The following is a 21974-nucleotide window of genomic DNA, read 5'->3' on the forward strand; positions in this document are numbered from 1 at the left end:
TATAACTCTGGATAAAATACACGTTTGTTTTTTTTTTTAATAAGAAAAGAAAATTAACTGCTTCTGAACAAACTAATAAATAAAAACCTTGTCAAGGAAATGGCCTCAGGTTTCTTTGTGTTCTGATTCTTTCAACCCCTGGCCTGCAGTTTATCAGGGAGACTACCAAGGCCATGTACCCCTGGCTTCTGGGGTGCAGTGGAAATGGGGTCACCTACCTGGCGACAGTCCTTGGGCCCAGGGAGAGGAAGCAGCTTGGGTGGTGGAGAAGTGTATGCCAACAAATTGGGAAAAACCAAGAGAAAATAAGGCAATTTCTACCAACACACAACCTACCAAGACTGAGTCACGGAGTAATAAACAATGTGAACAGACTGAGTCTGCAACACAAATCCCAACAAAGCGAAGCCCAGGACCAGATGGCTTCGCTGGAGAATTCTGCCAGGCATTCAAAAGAACCAACACCAGTCCTTATCCCCAGGGGCTGACCCAGGGCCATCCCATCTGCTCTGTGTGTGTGCGCCAGTCCTGGGACTTGAACTCAGGGCCTAGTTACTATCCTTGAGCCAAAAAAACTCTGCCATTTGAGTCACAGCTCTACTCTGGCTTCTTGTTGGTTAATTGGAGATAAGAATCTCAAGGACTTGGGGCTGGGAGTTTGGCCTAGTGGTAGAGTGCTTGCCTAGCATGCACAAAGACTCTGCTCGATTTCTCAGTACCACATACATAGAAAAAAAAGCCAGAAGTGGTGCTGTGGCTCAAGTGGTAGAGCTCTAGCCTTGAGAAAACCCAAGGACAGTGTCCAGGCCCTGAGTTCAAGCCCAGAACTGGAAAAATAAAAGAATCTTAAGGACTTTACTGGCTTTGAATCTCCATCCTCAGACCACAGCTTCCTGGGGAGCTGGGATGACAGGCGTGAGCCTGGGACATCAACTTTGTTTCTGGACTTCCCAGGGAGAGGCAGGTGTGCGTGTCAGGGCTGGCGGGTCCTGGTGAGCAGGCAGGCTTGTCTCTCCCCTGAGGTCCTATCTGTCTGTCTGTCCTCATCCTGCAGCATACAGACTCTTCCATAGCTACAGAAGTGGCCATGACTCCACCCACAGCAGCTGACAGGCGGCCATGACATGATGCTGGCCCTGTCCCTGCACTGGCTGCCCTTGTCTCACACCACATTATTTAGCTAGTGCTAACTGTATGCTGGCAGTTAGGTAGAACTCCTGTGGACCTCGGGGATGGGTCCTGCTCTGGACCACGCATGGCCAGGTGTCCAGATGAGACTCGATGGGCAGGTGCTGTGACACCCCCTATTGTCACGCGCACTCTGGGGAGGGGAGAGTGACGAGGCTTGCACGGAGCCTCCCCAGCCAGGGCAGTGGTTCCCAGCATGGCGGCCATGGCCACACCAGGCACTGGGCCTGGAGCTGGAGGACTGCAGCCAGAGCCCCAGCGTGGCAGAGCCAGGGCACCGTGGTCATCGTTGCCATCCTGTCCACCCTGCTGGCCATTCTCCTCACTGCCCTCCTCCTCCTGCTCCTCCACAAGTGATAAGAGCCCCAGGCCGCCCTGGCCAGCCCCCCTCACTGCACCCTGTGGGATGTGTCCCTGAAGGACGTGCAGGGCTACCCAGGGTCCCTGGGGTCCCAGAACCGCTGGGCTAGGGAAGACTGGGGGTACCTCAGGTGCTGTACCCCCACACCGGCCTGTACCCTGGGGTCGCATCTGGAATTGCAAGTGAGCCCGGCAGACTTCCAGGACGGGTGCTCAGGGCTTAGCATTGTCTCCAGGTTTCAGGCCCTGCTGGGGTGGGGGGGCAGCAGGGAGCAGTGGGTGCAAGGCTTTGCAGAGGGAAGAGGCCGCCTGGCTCCTGGCAGGGCTGGGGCGGCAGCTCCGGGAAGGGGGGTGGGAGGTGGGGTGCAGGGGGTGGCCGACAGCCTGGCAAAACCTGGACTGCCCGGTGCCCAGCTGGAGACTGGGCTGCAGCTCCTGGGCCCACGGAGCTTTGATGAGGATCCGTGGGCCAGGGGCCAGGCATGGGGATCAGGAGGAGGAGAGGGAGGATCGGGGCTCCAGGCCTGCGGGGTAAGAGGTCGAGGACTGTGGGGCAAGCGGTGGAGATGAAAGGGGGCGCCGGGGCCGAGCCATGCTATGTCCTGTCGTGGGTTTCCCGGCGGTGTGTGTGTGGGGTGCAGGGGGGTCCAGCTGCACCCGGCCTGGGCGCTCACGCGGGGCTGGCCACGCAGTCGGCGCTGGGAGGCGGATGAATGAAAGGAGGCGAGAGCGGGGCGGGGCCTCCGGGATGGGCGGGGCCACGCGGACACGCAGCGCCGGGGCGTGGCCTCGGCTCCGGGGCGTGGCCGGCTGCCGTGGGGGCGGAGTCTAGCGCCTGGAGGCGGGGCGGAGCGAGCGCGCAGGCGCAGGCGGCGCCGGCCGGTCCGCAGAGGGCGGGGCGGCGGCCGACGGGGTGTGGGGGGGGGCCGCGCAGGGCCGTTCCCGCCGCCGGGCCGCGCTCGCCCCGCCCCTGCCGCAGCTCGCAAGCCCCGCCCCGCCCCGCCCCTCCGCGCGCTCCCCGGGCCGCCGCGGCGCGGAGCCGGTGCCTCAGCCGCTGTCCCCGGGAAGACGGCGGCGGCGGCGGCGGCGGCCTCGCCGAGAGCTCGCAGCGCCGCGCCCCGCCCCCCGCGGCCGGCGGCGGACGAGCTCGCGGGCCCGGCCGCCCCCCGCCCCGGCCCCCGGCCCCGCCCCCCGCCGAGTGCATGAGGTTGACGCTACTTTGTTGCACCTGGAGGGAAGAACGTATGGGAGAGGAAGGTGCGCGGGCCGGGCGGGCGCGGGGCCGGGCGCGGGGCCGGGCGGGCGCGGGCCGGGCGGGGCGGGGGCGAGGCCGGGCCGCGGGCGAGGGGAGGCCGCCGCCGCCGCCGCCCGGCCCCGCCCTCCGGCGCCCCCTCCCCGGCCCGCCCGGCCCGCGCACCTTCCATCCTCCGTCCGCCGGGCCTCGCCTCGGCGGCCGCCCGGGCAGCAGGGGCCCGGGGAGCCCGCCTTCCCCGGGTTTGAGTCACCGCCCGGCGCCCGCTGGGCTCGGTGACCTTGAGCCAGGCACTCACCCCCGGGCCTCAGTTTCCCGGTCTGTACACTTAGCCCGGGGCACTGGAGGTTGGTGGCCGGACAGGCCGAGCGCGGCTGTGCATTCACTGCGGGGACCCGGGGACCCGCCCTCCCCCGCTCCCGCACCAGACCCCACCTCCCATGATCGCCCAGGCTGTCCGGGGTCTCCCCTGCGGAAACACGGGCCGTCCTGGGCTCCAGACACCTCCCCACGCGGCGGCCCGGTCCCCAGCTCCCACCTGACCCTCCCCCAAGCCCAAGGACCGCTGCTGGGTGCTGCCTCTGCCTTGGAGCCTTCCCAGGATGGGGCCTGGGGCCCTGAGTGTGTGACACAGCAGGATGCCCTTTTGGGGGACTCCTGGTTCCTGTCTGCACCTGGGGAGGGTCTCACCGGGGCATCCTGTGGGCCTAGCCACCTCAGGGGTGCCAGGCCCTGGGGATGACTAAGCATGCTTAGGGGTTGGCATCAAGAGGTGTCTGACTGGTGGCTCTGCCACCCCTGCCCCTCATCAAGCCAAGTTCAGCTAGTGCAGCCCCTCTCGCCCTGGCCAGGCCCAGCCCTTTGAAGGAGCCTTTAGCTCATCTTCCTGGGCATCCTAGAGGAGAGAGGACAAAATGGTGCCCCCCTCCCCCCCATGTTACCTTACCAGCCCCTAAGTTGAAGAATGCCATGCGGGAGGGTGGGCATCTGATCTTCATCCTCAGGTTACCAGTGGGGCATTGAGGCAGGCCGCAAAGCAGCTCAGTAACTCAGCCAGTCTCTTAAGTAGGACGTTGGTCCTTTCCCCTTAGCTCAGCACAGGGACCACTCGGCCTGAGGACGGCCTTTGCATCCAGTGGGTCCGTGTGGGGTCTGTACCAGAATGCCCTCCCCCTAAAGTAATGCTCATGACTTTGCTCCCCACAGGAAGCGAGCTGCCTGTGTGTGCAAGCTGCAGCCAGAGGATTTATGATGGCCAGTACCTCCAAGCCTTGAACGCCGACTGGCACTCAGACTGCTTCAGGTAGGCTGGGCCACCCCGGGCAGAGGTCCAGGGATCACAGTTCCCCACCTGGCGCTATCCCTGTTTCTTAACCCCTAGAACCCCTGGTGTTTACTCCTTGCTACTGAAAGGGGGTGCTCTGACCAGGGGGTACAGTGAGACCTTCCTATTTGGTGATTTGGACCTCTAGGGAGAAGATGGGAGATATTTATCAATCTCCAGGACATACCCCAGATACAAATCCTAGAGTTGCCTGCTGGTGGCTCACACCTGCAATCCTAGCCACTCAGGAGGCTGAGATCTGAAGGTCATGGTGCAAATCCAGCCCAGGAAAGGAAGTCCCTGAAACTTTTATCTCCAGCTAGCCATCCAAAAAGCCAGAAGTAGAGCTTGGCTCAAGTGGTAGAGTGCTAGCCTTGTGAAAAAGCAAAAAGAAAGTAACCAGGCCATGAGTTCAAACCCTAGAACTGGCATTAAGAAAAATCCTTTTTTATAAAATGGCAATGTGTTTGTATATAACGTGTGCATACCTCTAGTACATGAGGTGGTGGTGGGTGGGGGTTATCTGTTCCTGAAGCTAGCCTTAAGCTTCTGGGTTCAAGGGATGGTCCTGTCTTGGCCTTCAGAGTAGCCAGGACTGCAGGCATGTACTACCACCTTCCACCCTCCCTATCATTCTTTACATGCTGTCTAGATTCTTCCTTCCTTCCTTCCTTCCTTTCTTTCTTTCTTTCTTTCCTTCTTTCCTTCTTTCTTTCTTTCCTTCTTTCGCCAGTCCTGGACTTGAGCTCAGGGCCTGAGCACTGTCCTTGGGCTTTCTCAAAGCTAGAGCTCTACCACTTGAGCCTCAGCACCGCTTCCAGCTTTTCTATGTATGTGGTACCAAGGAATCGAGCCCAGATCTTCATGCATGCTAGGCAAGCACTCAACCACTAGGCCAAACTTCCGGCCTGTCTAGATTAATACTAATACCTAGTATGGCATGAATACTCTGTTACACAGAACAGAACTGTTAAGGAACGTGGTAAGGGAAGAATCTGTGTATGTTTCATTTTTTGTTTTTTGTCTTTTTTTGCCTGTCCTGGGCTTGAGCTTAGGGCCTGAGCACTGTCCTTGGACTTTCTCAAGGCTAGAGCTCTACCACTTGAGCCTCAGCACCACTTCCGGCTTTTTTCTATGTATGTGGTACTAAGGAATCAAACCCGGGTCTTCATGCATGCTAGGCAAGCACTTTAACCACTAGGCCAAACTCCCAGCCCATTTCGTTTGTTTTTAATGAATCGTTTTTATCCAAGGATGATGTGCACCCCTGAGTAAAGTAGGCTGGGGTGACAGCCTCTTTGCAGCCAGGCGGGGGATAGGCTGGCTGGTATACACTGCCCTTTTCTTTTTCCTCTCTCTCTCTCTCTCTCTCTCTCTCTCTCTCTTTCTCTCTCTCTCTCTCTCTTTCTCTTTGCCACTTCTGGGGCTTGAACTCAGAGCCAGGACACTGCCCTTGGATACTTTTTGCTCAAGGTTAGTTCTTTACCACTTGAATCACAGTACCACTTCTGGCTTTTTCTGAGTATGTGGTACTAAGGAATCAAACCCAGGGTTTCGTGCTTGTCAGGCAAGCACTCGATCACTAGACCCTGCTCCCAGCCCTACTCTGAGGGGCTGCTGCAGGGGCTGGAAAGACAACAGGCCTGGGAAGAGCTGAGCCCCGCCTCTTGAGTCCCATCTGGTTGTGCAGATGCATAGCCTGAGAGGCCAGCCCTGCCTCCACATCCCGGTGGGCATGCAGGGCTGGCGCTGCCACCCAGATCAAAGTATACAGGGAGATTTATTGGGCATCCTGAGAAGCCTGGGTTGAGGAGAAGCAGCTGTGAGACCAGGGCCCCCCCTCCAAGAGTGTTTAAGGCCCCCGTGTGGACAGGCACACATGTGCATGGCACATACACATGCTCCCAGGTGTGGGAAGGGACAGGCAGAGCTGCTGGCATTGGTGACTGTCAGGGGTACATGGTGCCCACCCTGGCTGGTGAAGCTAGAAAGAGGCAGACTCCACAGCCTGGAGTCAACTCAGGGACTCTGAGGGCTTCAGGGATCCCCAGGTATCCTGGACAGGGACAAAGGCAGTGCAGACCGTGGAGAGAATGGGGGCCGGGAGCCTTGGTGGCAGCAGTGGTGAGACGATCACAGTGCAGAGACAGAGCTGGGACGGGCTTGGGACAGTGAACACCTTTTCACACCTAGAGCAGCGGAGGGTTTGCCACTGACTGGTGCCACCCCAGAGGGCCGAGGGACTGCTCTCAGTGTGGGGCTGCACTTTGGGCCTGGCACTCAGATGGTCGCTTGGAGGAAAGTTGTGATCCAGAAAGGACTGCCTTTGGCAAGTGCAGGCTGAACAGGCCAAATCTAAAACACTCAAACAGAGTCCTGTGCTCGGCCTCCTGGGACAGGCCACGACAGAGCAGGGACACAAACCCTTTGTACACCACCTCCTTTTCGGAGGACAGGCACTGGTGCTCAGGCCTGTCTGCGATCCCAGCTACTCGGGAGGCCGAGATCCGGAGGGTTGAGATTCAGTGCTGTTTCAGCGTCAGGCCCCTGCCCTTGAGGAAGCCCCAGGCCGGGGGGCAGGCGGAGGGAGGAGGTGCTGTGGCAGGTGGCCTCGAGGCCAGTGGGAAGACGTCAGAAGGGCAGGCGCTCGGCCCTGGACAGCGGGAGGGCTACTCCTGGCTCTGTGCTCTGCTATTACTGCAGGGTTTAGTCTAACCACACCCTGCAGGCCCCACCTCCCAGAAGGCTGACCACCTTGAGTGTTCCGGCTTCCCTTGGCCCAGCCCAGCCTGCAAGGTCCCCTCCCAAAGCCCTCCAGAGCCTCAGCCACGTATCCCCCAAGGCTGAGAGGGCTGCCAGGGTGAGGAAGGCTGTGTATTGCTGGCAGGTCAGGGCCTGGGCCTGGTCACGCTTCCCCTTCTTCCAGAGACCTTGCACGCAAGGATGAGCTGGCCCTGGAAGGCGACCTCTGCCCCTGGGGGAAGCACCGGAAGAGACCGCTGCTTAGGAGCCTGTCCTTGTCCCCAGAGAGGCCTAACTGCTCAGGGCTTTTGTCCAGGCAGATGCTGAGGAGTACAAACAGTGGCACTCTCCAGAAATGCAGAAGGAAGGGCCGGAGAGCCTAGATCACACACACACACACACACACACACACACACATACACACACACATACACACACACCCTCCCCAGAGAGCCTAGATCACACACACACACACACACACACACACATACCCTCCCCAGAGAGCCTAGATCACACACACACACACACCCTCCCCTGAGAGCCTAGATCACACACACACACACACACCCTCCCCAGAGAGCCTAGATCACACACACACACACACATACCCTCCCCAGAGAGCCTAGATCACACACACACACACACACACACACACACAGACACACACACACCCTCCCCAGAGAGCCTAGATCACACACACACACATACCCTCCCCAGAGAGCCTAGATCACACACACACACACACACACACACACCCTCCCCAGAGAGCCTAGATCACACACACACACACATACACACACACACCCTCCCCAGAGAGCCTAGATCACACACACACACACACATACCCTCCCCAGAGAGCCTAGATCACTCACACACACACACCCCCCAGAGAGCCTAGATCTCACACACACACCCTCCTTCCCTCCCTGCCTGGGGTCAGAGCCTAGGTTCCTCCAGTACACACACATGCACACTCACACTCACACTCACTCACATCCCTGCCTGGGGGCAGAGCCTAGGTCCCGCCCTCTCTACACCACAGCATTGGAGCTGCTTCCTGCTTCAGACTCCCACCAAGCCCCTGGGCCTGGACCTTCCTCCCCTGTGGCGTGGCCACGCTGGCCCCACCCCGCTGTGCTCTCCAATCCTGGTCCCTGAGGTAGGATAGGGACACTGGGCAGGCCACTCCTGTTCTCCACAGGCCTGCATGCCCTTGCCACAGCTGTCCAGGATGCTGCTGGCCCCGGCCCCCAGAAGAGGCCGCTTCTTCCGAGGGGCTAGGTATGTGGAGTCAGAGGAGACGGGCCGACCACCCGGGACCTGCCAGCGGCAGAACTGAAACTCACGGTCAGCTGTGGGGAACAGGCTGCTACTGAAACTTCTAGGCCTGAGGGTGGCCTTCCCTTGAAGCAGGCTTTCCCAGCTCTCCCTTCCCCTTGGGCTGGGGCCTAGGGAGGCTGCCCGGGAGGAGGGACCTCGCAGCTGCCACTGGGGAGGCAGCCTCCTTTCTGCACAGCACCCACCCCTCTCCAGGGCCTGCTGTGGAGAGGAGGGGCCCGCAGAGGACCCCACCCAGGCTAGCTCTAGATGCTTGTGGCCAGGAGGCAGGGGCTGCAGGTGGGGTCTCCTTCCTGTGTGCCCCCTCCCAGCAGAGCTGTACGGAGGCCCTGCCGGCCTGAGCCAGGACTCTGCCCACCCCAGGTGGAGACAGGGCCCTGGGGCGGCCAAGTGTGAACCAGCAGTGTTCTCTAGGGCTGCCCGGGCCATGGCCCCGGGGCCAAGCAGGTGCATGGAGAGGAGGCCTGAGAAAGGTTGCGGGGCAAGGAAGGGCTGCAGGAGTTGGATGGAGCATGCGTGGGCCTGCTGGTCCTGCAGGAGTGAGCGTAGCCCTGGTGTGCGGAGCTGGAGAAACGGAGCCCTCACCATGGCCGCGGGGCCCTCTCATGACCAAAGTGTGGGTGGGTGGACAGGCAGGAAGTCACTGAGGGAAGCAGCTGGGGCAGGGGCTGCCCAACCTCACTGCCTTTGTGAGGTCCTTTCCTGTATCTTCTCCCGGGTTAGAGCCCCCCGAAGTGTCTGCCCTGGTTTGTGGTAGCTTGAAGCGGTGCACTTCATATCCTAGGGCTTGTCCCGTGACCCTGCCGCCGCCTCCTCTGCAGCCACCTCTGCACCCTGCCCTGCCCCGTCCTTCCCCTGGGGCGGGGGTGGGGGAGCCCATCAGACCACTTCCTGAGTGCCTGGTACTTCCCACCTCTGCATCCTGGATTCTTGGTACTCCACATTCTGGATGCTTAGTACTCCCACCTCTGCATCCTGGGAGCCTGCCCCCACCCCCCAGTTCTTCTGAGCCCCGAGAGGTCTCCCATTACCCCTGCCCCAGAAGACTCCCTGACAGTGGGGAACCAGCTGGATTGCTTTAAAGAAACAGGATCCCCTGAGCTGCCTCGCTGCCCGCCCCCTCCCCCTGCCCCCCCCCCATTCTTCTGAACCAGTTAAGCATGTCCAGCCAGCACCAGTCAGGGTCCCTGGAGCCTGACCTCCCAGGCCTGCTTTTCCTTCCCTGGTGACCCAATGACCCTGGCTCTGCAGCTTAGGTAGATTCCTGCTGCAGGCCACCCCAGAAGTCAGTCCCCCTGATCACCTGGCACCAGGCCAGGAAGAGGCTGGGGCAGCATTTCTCCCAGACGCCCCAGAGGCGCTGGGGACTCTGGTCTTGGCACCCCTGCACATCGGCTGCTTTCTTGGGGAAGGGGATAGGGGAGACTGGCGCCGGAGGGGCGTGGGGGGGGGGCTAGCGCCATCTAGGAAGCCGGCAGCCTGGACCCTGGCCCGGCATCCCGCCTGGCTGATAGGAGCCTCGTCCCTACCTCTGTTTCATCTTAGTGAAACAAGGCATGTTTTCACCTGGGGAGCCCGGGCAGGGAGGCCGTGGGAGGCCCCCGGTGGGCCTGCCCTGGTGGGCAGCAGTGAGGTGTTAGCAGCACTGCATCTGCTTGTGCTGCCTGCCCTGCTGGGGGGTGGATGTGTAGACCCTAGGACGTGTCTCCTGGGGATCGAAAGCAAGTCCTTAACCCCTGCCTCTGACATCTTCCCTGGGGGACGGGGACTGGGTCTCTGAGGCTGGCCAGTGGGCAGCTCTATGCAGAACCTCCCTCCCCCCCCCCCCCCGTGTTCATATGGGGACGCACTGCGTACAGGATGTTGTGGAGAAGCTGGATGGTTTGGGATTCATCTAACTGGGTTCCAGTCCTTCCCTGCACCTGCGTGGGCTGGGGGACACAGAGTGGCAGCCCCGTGGGGGCAGGCCAGGCCCCGTGGGGGTGGTGGAGCCTGCTCAGCCCCTCCCCTCCACCAGGTGCAGTGAGTGTGGAGCCGCGCTGTCGCACCAGTACTACGAGAAGGATGGGCAGCTCTTCTGCAAGAAGGACTACTGGGCCCGCTATGGCGAATCCTGCCACGGCTGCGCAGAGCACATCACCAAGGGGCTGGTCATGGTGAGCCCCCCCTCCCGCCACAGCCCCGCATTCTCTGCACCAGCAGCGTGTCCCTGTCCTCTGTCCATCGTACCAGGCAGCCTCGGGAGAGGCCCTGTGGGGTGAGGGCACCGCTGTCCCCAGCCCATCCCTACTCATCCCTACCAGGTGGCTGGGGAGCTCAAGTACCACCCCGAGTGCTTCATCTGCCTGGCCTGCGGGACTTTCATCGGGGATGGGGACACCTACACGCTGGTGGAGCACTCCAAGCTGTACTGGTGAGCCTGCCCTGTCCACGCCCAGCAGAGCCTGGCACAGGGATGCCAGGGCGTTGGTCCCCCACACGCAGCCTCGTGCAGTGAAGACGCACCAGCTCACTTCCTACAGTGCCACGGGCTTGGGCCCGACCCCTCTCTCACTCCACTGGCCAGGCGCAGGGACCGCTCTGCTCCATCAGCCGTACAGCTTGCTCAGGGACTAAGATCACAGCCACAGCTGCATTTGGAATCCAGTTTATTGGAAACCCTGTGTTCACCCACCAGGGCGCACTGGGGTACCCAGCCTTTCCCTCCCACCCATGGCAGAGCAGCAGAGCTTAGCCCCTCCCACCTTGTCCAGGGGCTCTCGGGGTGGGGCTGCGGGCGGGGCCTGATCCTGTCTCCTTTCCCGTCTCAGTGGGCACTGCTACTATCAGACCGTGGTGACCCCCGTCATCGAACCCCTCCTGCCCGCTTCCCCCGGCTCCCACCTGCCCCACACCGTCACCCTGGTGTCCATCCCCGCCTCCGCCCACGGCAAACGAGGCCTGTCCGTCTCCATCGACCCCCCTCACGGGCCCCCAGGCTGCAGCTCAGAGCATTCCCGCACTGTCCGCGTGCAAGGGTGAGTGGTGGCCGCCGGGACGGGAAGGGGGAGGCCGGGGCAGTGGGGTGGCCAGTGGCCGGGCCGCAGCTGCAGGTTGAATCTCAGGTCCAGCACTTGACATGAACAGCTTAGGCGGGGCCAGGGTGGGTTTGAGGTCCCAGCCCCGCAGCGTCAGGGTCTGCGGTAAGTGGAGCCACAGCAGGGCGTGGGGGAACTCACTCGAGGCAGGCAGCAGGAGACACCAGTGTCGAGCCCACCCAGCTCTCCTGCCCACAGCTGGTGCTCTGCCCTGGGAGCCTGGCAGAAAACACGATTTCTACTGCAGTCTCACAAAGCAGCTTCTTGATTACAAAGGGGGAAAAAATGCTTTGTGGCAGAGAACATGCATCAGTGAGCTAGCCTCAAGACCCTGCCTTCAAAAAAGAGAATTTCTGTACATTGTTGCTGTGTGTGTGGGTCATGGGGCTTGAACGCAGGTTCTGGGCACTGCCCCTGAGCTTTTTTGCTCAAGGCTAGCACTCTACCACTTTGAGCTACAGCACCACTTCCGGTCTTCAGTGGTTCATTGGAGAGAAGGCTCAGCAGCTGGACGCTGGTAGCTCTCACCTGTTATCCTAGCTACTCAGGAGGCTGAGATCTGAAGATTGTGGTTCAAAGCCATCCTGGGCAGGAAAATCTGGGAAACTCTTACCTCCAGTTAAGCTCCAGAAAACAGAAAGTAGCACTGTGGCTCAAAGTGGTAGTGTGTTAGCTTTGAGCATAAAGAGTTCAGGGACAGTGTCCAGACCCTGAGTTCAAGACTCATAACTGACAAAAAAAAAAAAAAAAGATGAAAAAAGTTTCATAGACTTCCTTTAAAAACCTTTTTGAAGGGCCAGGAGTTTGTCCTACTGGTAGAGTGCTTGCCTAGCATGCATGGAGACCCAGGCTCAATTCCTCGGTACCACATACATAGAAAAAAGCCAGAAATGGTGCTGTGGCTCAACTGGTAGAGCTCTAGCCTTAAGAAAACCCAAGGACAGTGCCCAGGCCCTGAGCTCAAGCCCAGGACTGGCCAGAAGTAGCGATGTGGCTCAAGATAGAATGCCAGCATTGAGCAAGGGACGTTAAGGCCAAGGGAGAGCATGGTTCAAACCCCAGTATCAGCACACACACACGTACACACAGCCTTTATGAGGACGTGGTGGGATGGTGCATGCCTATAATCCAAGCATTCAGGAGACTGAGACAAAAGGATCATAATTTGAAGCCTGAGCACTATAGAGAGGCCTTGTCTCCCCACCTCCCAAAAAAAAAACAAACAAACCAACAACCTACCTGTGGACTAAATGAAAAGCAGAAACCATCACCAAGCCCCAAGCAGTTAGAAGAAGTAGGAGAAGGGTGTTTGGTTCATCAGCTGCTCTGAGTTCACATGCGACTTCCAGCCGTGCCTGTTCCTTGCCTGTCCCCGGGCACAGAGAGGACTGCTGGTCACTGCAGCTGGTGAGCTGGGGTCGGGGAAGAAGCTGTGGATCTGCACCCATCTGTGTCTCTCTGTCCCCAGCGTGGCCGGCCGGGGAGGACTGCTGGGCCCTGCACGGTGGGTCTCCAGTCCATCGAACTGGAGCCCTGAACTACATTACATTTGCCTGCCCATTCCAGTAATCAGCACAGAATCCATCTACCCCACCAGAACTCAGAGTTCTGAAGAAGAGCAGCCACCCCAGCCATACAAGATAGAACCGTTTGTCCCCTCATCCCCGCCCCCCGCAGCTCCCCCTGCTCTGACACTGCTCTACCCGCAGCGTGGACCCAGGCTGCATGAGCCCCGACCTGAAGAATTCCATCCATGTGGGAGATCGGATCCTGGAAATCAACGGCACGCCCATACGGGATGTGCCCCTGGATGAGGTCTGGCAGGGAGTGGGGGGAGGTGGGCTCCAGCCCCTCCCTGCCCCCCAACCCTCTCCCTCCCAGCACTGCCCACTCACTGTCCACCCACCCATCCCCAGATCGACCTGCTGATCCAGGAAACCAGCCGCCTGCTCCAGCTGACTCTGGAACATGACCCTCGTGACACACTTGGCCATGGCCTGGCGTCCGAGCCCAGCCCCCTGGGCTCCCCACTGTACACCCCCGGCCAGGAGTCTGGAGGCTCTGCCCGGCAGAGGCCTGTGCTGTGAGTCCCCCTCCACCCTGCTTTCTGGACCTGCAGGAGCTGACCTCCAGGCACCCACCACCCAAACAAGCAGAGGCAGAAGCCTCTATGCTCAGGCTGAGGAATCACAGCGGCATCCAGGGCAGACTAGCCTTTAACCTCAGGAACCTCTGCAACCCGCTCCTAGTCATGAGAGCACTGAGCTTGTCTGGGAGCCTGGGCTTCAGCCACCATGGCAAGAGCTCAGGTGAAGTGCTCCTGTGACAAGGGGGTTGCCCTGAGTTTAGTACCCAAAAATAACATCCTGAAGCCAGAATCTGAAGATTGTGGTTCAAAGCCAGCCTATGCAGGGAAGTCCTTGAGCACTGTCCTTGAGTGAAAAAAGGTAACACCCAGGACCTGAGCTCAAGCCCCAGGACCAGCACACCCAAATTCTGTCCTTCTTCATGATAGGGATGACCTAGAGTGCCAGGGCTGGCCAGTCGACTGCTTCAGGATCCAGGTCCCAGAGCTGGGAGCTTGGGGCAGGGGAGAACTGGAGCCCCTGTGTCAGTTCTCAGCCTCTTAGCGAGGATCTACGCTGGCCCCCAGCACCTGGGAGACAGGACCTCTTACCTTGGGCAGGGGACAGAGAAGTCGGAGGCCATTGTCCCTAAGAACACCTGCGTCCAGTCAGGACAGGAGCGGAGGGAGCTGGGTGCTGCACCAGAATGCAAATGGGGCCAGGGCCCAGGGCCCCAGACAAGCTGGTAGCCCTGCCCTGGGTGGACGGGATTGGGTAGCACATGTCCACAGTACTGGGCGCTGTGTCTTCCCAGGAGGAGCTGCAGCATTGACACGTCCCCAGGTGCGGGCTCTCAGGCCTCACCGGCCTCCCAGCGCAAGGACCTGGGTCGCTCAGAATCCCTCCGAGTGGTCTGCCGGCCACACCGCATCTTCCGGCCCTCGGACCTCATCCACGGGGAGGTGCTGGGCAAAGGCTGCTTCGGCCAAGCCATTAAGGTATGTGGTGGGGACAGGCTAGGCGAGGCCCCGTCCTCTCCCCATCAAGCCCGGCCTCTGGGCTCCTCCCCATGTTGGGGTCTCGGCCCCAAGGGTCAGGATTACACAAAAGGGGCCTCAGAGATGCCCAGGACCAGGTGAGGAGCCCCCAGGTCTGTGAGCCACCATTCATTCTCCAGGACAGCAAAGCGCTGACCCTTCCGGGCCCAGCTGGGCCCAGACCTATAAGCCAGGCAGGAATCCGCAGGCCTCGGTTTCCTCCTCTGCAGAGGGAGCCCCCCACCCCATGCCCCCGGGCCCATGTCTGTGGGTCCCTGGCTGCCCCTGCCCTTGGTGTCCTGCACGCACAGGTGACACACCGGGAGACCGGGGAGGTGATGGTGATGAAGGAGCTGATCCGCTTTGACGAGGAGACGCAGAGGACCTTCCTCAAGGAGGTGGGTCCTCCGCCCTCGGGGGCCTCCCCACCCCTGGAGGGCCCGAGCCGGGGCTCTGGCTGGAGGGAGAAGGGGAATGAGCCTGGACTGCCCCGTCAATCAGGTGAAGGTCATGCGGTGCCTGGAGCACCCCAACGTGCTCAAGTTCATAGGGGTGCTGTACAAGGACAAGAGGCTGAACTTCATCACCGAGTACATCAAGGGGGGCACCCTGCGCAGCATCATCAAGAGCATGGTGAGTGCGGCCCGCCCACAGGCCTGCCCCGCCCCCGGGCTGGCCCCGCCCACAGGCCTGCCCCCGCCCTCAGCACTGGCCCCGCCCACAGGCCTGCCCCCGCCCTCAGCACTGGCCCCACCCACAGGCCTGCCCCGCCCCCGGGCTGGCCCCGCCCACAGGCCTGCCCCCACCCTCAGCACTGGCCCCACCCACAGGCCTGCCCCCACCCTCAGCACTGGCCCTGCCCACAGGCCTGCCCCACCCTCGGGCTGGCCCCGCCCACAGGCCTGCCCCCACCCTCAGCACTGGCCCCGCCCACAGGCCTGCCCCCACCCATAGGCCTGCTCCACCTTCCACACTGGCCCCGCCCACAGGCCTGCCCCACCCTCCACACTGGCCCCACCCATAGGCCTGCTCCACCCATGGGACTGGCCCCGCTCACAGGCCTGCCCCACCCTCAGCACTGGCCTCCTTGTGTGGCCACTCCCATGGGCATCCCTCCTTCTTAGCCTGAGCCCTCCACAAGCAAATGTCTCCAGGTGTGGCCCCACCCAGGGACATGGCCCCACCTTGGTCTAGCCTACCACCACCTGGCTCTGGCCCAGAGGCCTCTCTCAGGGCTTCCTCCATTCCTCACTGACCCACTACTCTCCAGATTCCAAGTCAAGTAGGATTATAACTGATTGCATCAAAACTAGGCTCCAAAGCAGCTGGCCACTTCTCCCGAAAAGTCACACCTATGTTTCAGGCTGGATGTCCTGCATCTGTCTGCCAACATGCCTGGCTTTTTTTGTGTGTGGATCATGGGGCTTGAACTCTGGGTCTGGCCATTGTCCCTGAGCTCAAGGATACCACCCTACCCCTGGGTCTGGACGCTGTCCCTGAGCTCTTCGGCTCAAGGCTACTGCCTTACCCTTGAGCCAAGCCCCTCTGCTCATTTTCTAGTGATTAATTGGAGATAAGAGTCTTAGGGTTGGGCTGGGAGTTTGGCCTAGAGTGCTTGCCTAGCATGCACAAAGGCCCGGGTTCGATTCCTTGGTACCACATACATACAAAAAAGCCAGAATGGTGCTGAGGCTCAAGTGGTAGAGCTCTAGCCTTGAGAAAGCCCAAGGACAGTGTTCAGGCCCTGAGCTCAAGGCCCAGGACTGGCATAAAAAAAAAAAAAAGAGTCTCAGGGTCTTTTGTGCCAGGGCTGGCTTTGAACCTTGATCCTCAGATCTCAGCCTCCCTCCGAGTATCTAGGCTTAGACCTGGCATGTAACTCAGTGATAGAACATGTACAAGGCTCTAGGTTCCAGTCCAGAACCACCAAAAAAAATTGTAAGTGTATGTGAACAACATGCAGGATGTGGTGGCAGAGAACTGGAGTAATCCCTACATCCTAGAGGCCAGAGTCGATGGAAGAATTGAATAGCTTCTATGTAATTACTACATCATCTTTTTTTGCTTTTTGCTAATTCTAGAGTTTGAACGCAGAACCTTTGAGCTTGCCTTATATATTTGCTCACATCTGATACTGTACCACTCGAGCCACACCTGTAGTGTGGCATTTTGCTATCTAACTGGAGATTGCGTTTTATGAACTTTTTTCCTGGGCTGGCTTTGAACCGTGGTTTTCTAGATTTCAGCCTCCTGAAGAGCTAGATTGCAGGCCTGAACCTGCACCAAGTTCTTTTTTTTTTTTTTTTCTTTCCTTTGATAAAACAACATGAGGGTCTGGGAATGTGGCTTAGCTGTAGAGTGCTTGTTTAGTATGCACGAAGCCCTAGGTTTGATTCCTCAGTACCACCTACATAGAAAAAGCCAGAAGTAGACGTGGTGCTATGGCTCATAGGGTAGAGTGCTAGCCTCAAGGAAGAGAAGGTCAGGGACGGTGCCCAGGCCCTGGGTTCAAGCCCTAGGACTGACAAAAAGACACTACACACTATAGGAGGGAGCCAGCTGCCTTCTTCCCCTCTAGAACACTGGGACCTTTTGACTGTCACCCCGTGTCCTCCACCTTGGCTGTGCTGGCTCTGTTTAGCCATTGTCCTTCATCCCCAGGACAGCCAGTACCCATGGAGCCAGAGGGTGAGCTTTGCTAAGGATATCGCAGCGGGAATGGTGAGTGGCAGGTAGCCCGCTGCCCCTGTGGAGATGCCTCTTACTGCAGGGAGGGTGCTGCAGAAGGGGAGAGGGGTTGGAGGGGTGGAGGCTGCGGGAGGGAGGAGGAAGGAGGGGGAGCTGCCTCCTGAGCCCCTCCTCATACTGCCAGGCCTACCTCCACTCCATGAACATTATCCACCGGGACCTCAACTCACACAACTGCCTGGTTCGAGAGGTAAGTGGGAGCCCCGTGCTGAGCAGACCAGAGTCCGCCATGGCTCCAGCCTCCCTGCTGCTCCCCACTGAGTCCCCAGGCTGCCTCCCTAGCTCATCCCTTTGCAGGCAGTTTGAACCCTTCCCCAGAGTAGCTCCTCTCCTGGGTCAGGAGTTAGCAAATAAGTACAGCCTGGGAAGAGATCCCAGGAGAGGAAGCTGTGCGCAAAAGCTGGGGGTGAGAGCTGCTCAGGAAGACTTGATATGAAGGGAGGAGGGGCCTTACCTCCCCTGGGCCCCAGGCTACAGCCTGGACCATCCCAAGATCAGAGCCACAAACCCTGCTGTCCCCAGTGTGTTTGGGCTGGGCTATAACTCCAGAACGCATGCTTCAAACATGCCAGGCCCTGCGGTCCAACCCTAGCACCTTTTCTCTCCAGTGGGGGGCCTCTGAGAACCCACTGAGCCCTTTCTAGCAGGGTTTGCAGACTCCTGTGTCCGAACAGAAGAGACTCCATATAGAGTGCAGATCCCCAAGCCCAGGTCAGGCGCCAACCTGTCCTGGTGACACAGGCCACTGGCAGCCACTGCCTTGTGGGGATGTGGGCCGAGGATCCTGGGTCAAGGCTTCTTGGCTTGGAACCAAGTACACTGGCACTGGCCTGTAATTCCAGCGGAGCGGGTGGGGTGAGGGGCCTGGGACAGAGGTGTGGGGTCACACTGGCAGCTGTTTGCTTGCAGAAAGCAGGAGAGATGGGGATGGGTAGGATCACGAACCCCGTACAGGTCCTCGGATGTGGATGTCAGAGGTGTGTCCTGGGGGTGTGGACCAGTGGGGGGTCCCAGTGAGGGCAGGCTCGGCAGGACCTGCCCCAACAGGACCCTTCGCCCTTGATTTCCCAGAACAAGAATGTGGTGGTGGCCGACTTCGGGCTGGCTCGCCTCATGGTCGACGAGAAGCCGCAACCTGAGGACCTGCGCAGCATCAAGAAGCCCGACCGCAAAAAGCGCTACACCGTGGTGGGCAACCCCTACTGGATGGCCCCCGAGATGATCAATGGTGAGCTGGCCCCGCCCCTGCGGGAGGCCCCGCCCACCACCAGCCAGTCTTGCCCATCAGGCCCCGCCCACTGATGCTAGCCACGGCCCAGAGGCCCTGCCCACTGGAGGCCCCACCCACTGTGCCTCATCCTAGACCTGCATCTGCCAGGGGTCCCGCCCACCAGAGACCCCCACACACACACACCGGAGGCCCCGCCCCAGCTGCTCTCCCTGGCCCCACCTCCACCAGCAGCCTGCCCATGGGCTCTGATCCACCTTCTACCCCCACCTTGCCACTTGGGTCTTGTATTTGTTGTGCTGCAGCTGTGAGGCATTTCCACATTGTTAGAGGTGTCTGTGACCAGTGTGCGGTTCTGGAGGTCAAAAGTCCAGCCTCAGCAGGCAACAGTGGCTCACGCCTGTCATCCTAGCTACTCAGGAGGCTGAGATCTGAGGATCAAGGTTCAAAGCCAGCTTGGGCACAATAGGACCTGAGACTCTTAGCTCCAATTCACCTCTAGAAAACAGGAAGCGGGGCTTGGCTCAAGGGTAGGGCGGTAGCCTTGAGCTGAAGAGCTCAGGGACAGCACCGAGGCCAAGTCCATGACCCACAAAAAAAAAAAAAAAAAAAGTCCAACCTTGGTCTCCCCGAGCTGAAATCACGGGTCAGCCCTAGTCCTGCAGGCTCCACGGTCCCAGCACGTCTTTCCAGTTTTGGGGGTTTTTTTTAATGGCTTCCAGATAGCTTCTCATTCCTTGGCTCCAGGACCCTGCTCCATTCTTTTTTAGTTTTGAACCAGGGTCTCACTACATAGCCCAAACTGGCCTCCAGCTTGCAGTCCTTCGGCCTCGGCTGCCAAGTACCCGGTTCCAGGTGTGCATCTGCTCGCTTGACCTGCTCCCACTCCTGTGGAAAGCCCAGTACCACCTCCCCACTTCTTCTAGTCCTTTGTAGGCTCCAGGGATCCTGGAGGTGACACAGGTTCTGAGCAGGCAGCCGGGTAGCCCGGTGCTAGCTGAGGGAGTGGAGTTGTGTGGTCCCCAGCTAACCTGCCCTGTGCAGTGTTGACAGTTGTGCTCTCTGGGCCTGTGGGTGTTAAAGAAGGCTCCTCAGCTCCCTGCCTGGGGTTGCTGTTCGGCCACCCTGGCTGTCCTCTATCGTTTCGTTGTTATGGTTTGCAGAATGCATTAGGTGTACGGGGAGGGGGGGTCTCCTTGTGGCATTCCACAGGGCATACAGTGTACCCCCCCTTACTCCCCACTCCACTCCTTACTGTTGCAGTCGGTTTCATTGCTCTACCTTTATACATGCATATAAAGTCTCACAGAGTTCCCTCCCCAGGCTGGCTTTGAACCATGATCCTTGGATCTCAGCCTCCTGAGTAATTAGAGTGATAGGTGTGAGCCACCAGCACCAATTTTCTCATTTACTCATCATCATCATCATTTATTATTATTTTGCAGTGCTGGAGGTCAAACCTGGGGCCTCATATACTACCTGGTGCCCTCTCCCTGAGCCTTACCTGCTCTGACTCCCCCCTTGAAATAATTCCAAATTGATTGTCTTTGGACGCATAGAGTCTGTGATTACCTGGAAGTACTGGGTTTTGAACCCACAGCCTTGGCCTTGCTAAGCAGACACTCTACCCCTGCGCCACACCTCCACCCCCTTTTTGCTTCAGTTATTTTTTAGACAGGGTTTCACATTTCGGCCTGGGTTTGCATGGAACCTCAGTCCTGCCTACACCATCTGAGTTACAGATCCCAAGGCAATCCACCATGCCTGGCTGATGTTCTGAAACGGGGTCTCATGAACTTCGTTGCCTAGGCTGCCTCCCTGCTTCCCAAGTGGCTGGAATTATAGGCATGGGCCGCCACGGCTGGCTTACCTGGACCTCCCCGGGGCGTTCTGGGGTTGGGGTGGCACCTAGCCGTTGCCTCTTTCCCCCGGACCCTCGCCTTGCCCCCACTGACCGCACGTCTCTGTGTGCAGGCCGCAGCTACGATGAGAAGGTGGACGTGTTTTCCTTTGGAATCGTCCTGTGTGAGGTAGGCGTGAGGGGCAGCCCCAGCCTGCAGCCTTGGGCCCAGAACCAGGGGTGCAGTGTTTCGTCCCAGCCACTCCCTGCATGCCCTGCCCTCGGCCCCGGCGCTGGTCGGAGGCCCCGGGGTTAATGCCGGCTCTCGTGTGGGGTAGATCATCGGACGCGTGAACGCAGACCCCGACTACCTGCCCCGCACCATGGACTTCGGCCTCAACGTGCGGGGTTTTCTGGACCGCTACTGCCCCCCCAGCTGTCCCCCAGGCTTCTTCCCCACTGCTGTGCGCTGCTGCGACCTGGATCCTGAGAAGAGGTGAGTGGGGGATTGGAGTGAGTGAGTGGGCCGCTTCCCTGCAGATCCAACCCCACGTCCCCGTCCTCTGTGTCCCCCAGGCCCTCCTTCAGGACTCGGCAGGGGTGAGGTAGGTCATTCTACATCTCCCCCTCTGTCTGTCCTCCTTGTCCCCGCCCCCAGGCCCTCCTTCGTAAAGCTGCAGCAGTGGCTGGAGTCTCTCCGCATGCATGTGGCCGGCCACCTGCCCCTGGGCCCACAGCTGGAGCAGCTGGAGCGGGGCTTCTGGGAGACTTACCGTCGAGGCGAGAGCGGCTTGCCTGCCCATCCTGAGGTCCCCGACTGAGCTGCCCCGACGCTATCCTGACCCCTCCCGGAGCCCCACCCTCAACAGACTCTGCTCTGCTGGGCAGCCTGGCAGGGCAGCCCACCCTGCAGACCAGCCCTGTCCTCTGCCTGGGCCCAGGCTGCCCTCGCCCCTCCTCGCCTGCCTTACCTCTGCCTTGGTGGGCCTCCCTCACCTCTCCTGCATGAGCTGAGGGGCTGGAGCTGCCCTGGCACACCCGCCTAGCTACCCGCACCCAGCATCCACCGCAGTGCCCCCGAGCCAGGCCGGGAGGGGCCAGCCAGTGTGCCCAGTGCCCCAGGATCCTCCCAGGCTGATCTCCCAGAGGTGTCTGTGCAGGAACAGATCACCACAAGACCCACACCTCAGAGAGAGAGAAGGGGGGCTGGTGCCCGCCGGGCACAGCCCCTCCCCCTGCTTTGGGCCTTTTTTTTTTTTTTTTTTTAAATGAGAAGTAGGTACCAGGCCTCAGGTGAAGAGGGGCCCTCAGGAGGACGACGCTGGGGCCGTGGCTGAGGTTCCTCCCCTCCGGCTCCCCACTCCGCCCCACCCCGGCATCCCCACCCTCTGGGTTCTTTCTGTGTAATCTATTTTTTAAGAAGAGTTTGTATTATTTTTTCATATGGCTGGAACAGCAGCTGCTGGGGGCTTGGGGTTTTCTTTCCTTGGCGGGCGGGGGTGGGAGGGCCATTTTGTCACCTTGCCTCAGTTCAGATCGGGGACATATTAAAACTGTGAAGCGCTCTCAGTGCACTTTGAACTTGGAAAAGCATCTGAGCAGGCCGAGGGGGGCGGGAGATGCTCCCCCTGCCCAGAAACCAGGCAGGCACTCGGAACAATAAAGTCTGTGCTCCCCAGGCCTGTCTTGAGTGTGTCTGGGAGAAGTTGCAGGGCGGGGGTCACCTGATTGGAGCCCAGTCAGATGTGGACCAGAGACGGTTGCCCAGCCAGGA

General features: G+C 59.8%; 1 protein-coding gene across 3 annotated transcripts; it reads left to right on the plus strand.

Annotated features, from left to right (window-relative positions):
• The first annotated feature begins 2730 nt into the window (after positions 1-2730).
• Limk1 (LIM domain kinase 1) lies at positions 2731-21878 on the plus strand. Of its 3 annotated transcripts, none has more exons than XM_090324393.1 (16): positions 2731-2805; positions 4007-4103; positions 10222-10360; positions 10508-10617; positions 11015-11221; positions 12991-13096; positions 13198-13364; positions 14162-14345; positions 14696-14782; positions 14886-15017; positions 17046-17105; positions 17257-17322; positions 18204-18360; positions 20335-20390; positions 20539-20696; positions 20859-21878. In XM_090324393.1, the coding sequence occupies exons 1-16, from the start codon at positions 2751-2753 to the stop codon at positions 21019-21021; spliced, it is 1944 nt and encodes a 647-aa protein (XP_090180519.1). In that variant the 5' UTR covers positions 2731-2750; the 3' UTR covers positions 21022-21878. The 3 variants fall into 3 exon arrangements, with proteins under 3 accessions (XP_090180519.1, XP_090180520.1, XP_090180521.1); XM_090324394.1 differs by lacking the exon at positions 2731-2805 and adding an exon at positions 8068-8147 and having other exon boundaries at positions 4025-4103; XM_090324395.1 differs by lacking the exon at positions 2731-2805 and adding an exon at positions 8089-8147 and having other exon boundaries at positions 4039-4103.
• Positions 21879-21974: the final 96 nt, after the last annotated feature.

This window comes from Megascapheus bottae, chromosome 34, assembly GCF_031878675.1.
Source record: "Megascapheus bottae isolate mThoBot1 chromosome 34, mThoBot2.hap1, whole genome shotgun sequence".
In the NCBI taxonomy this organism is placed as follows: Eukaryota; Metazoa; Chordata; class Mammalia; order Rodentia; family Geomyidae; genus Megascapheus; species Megascapheus bottae.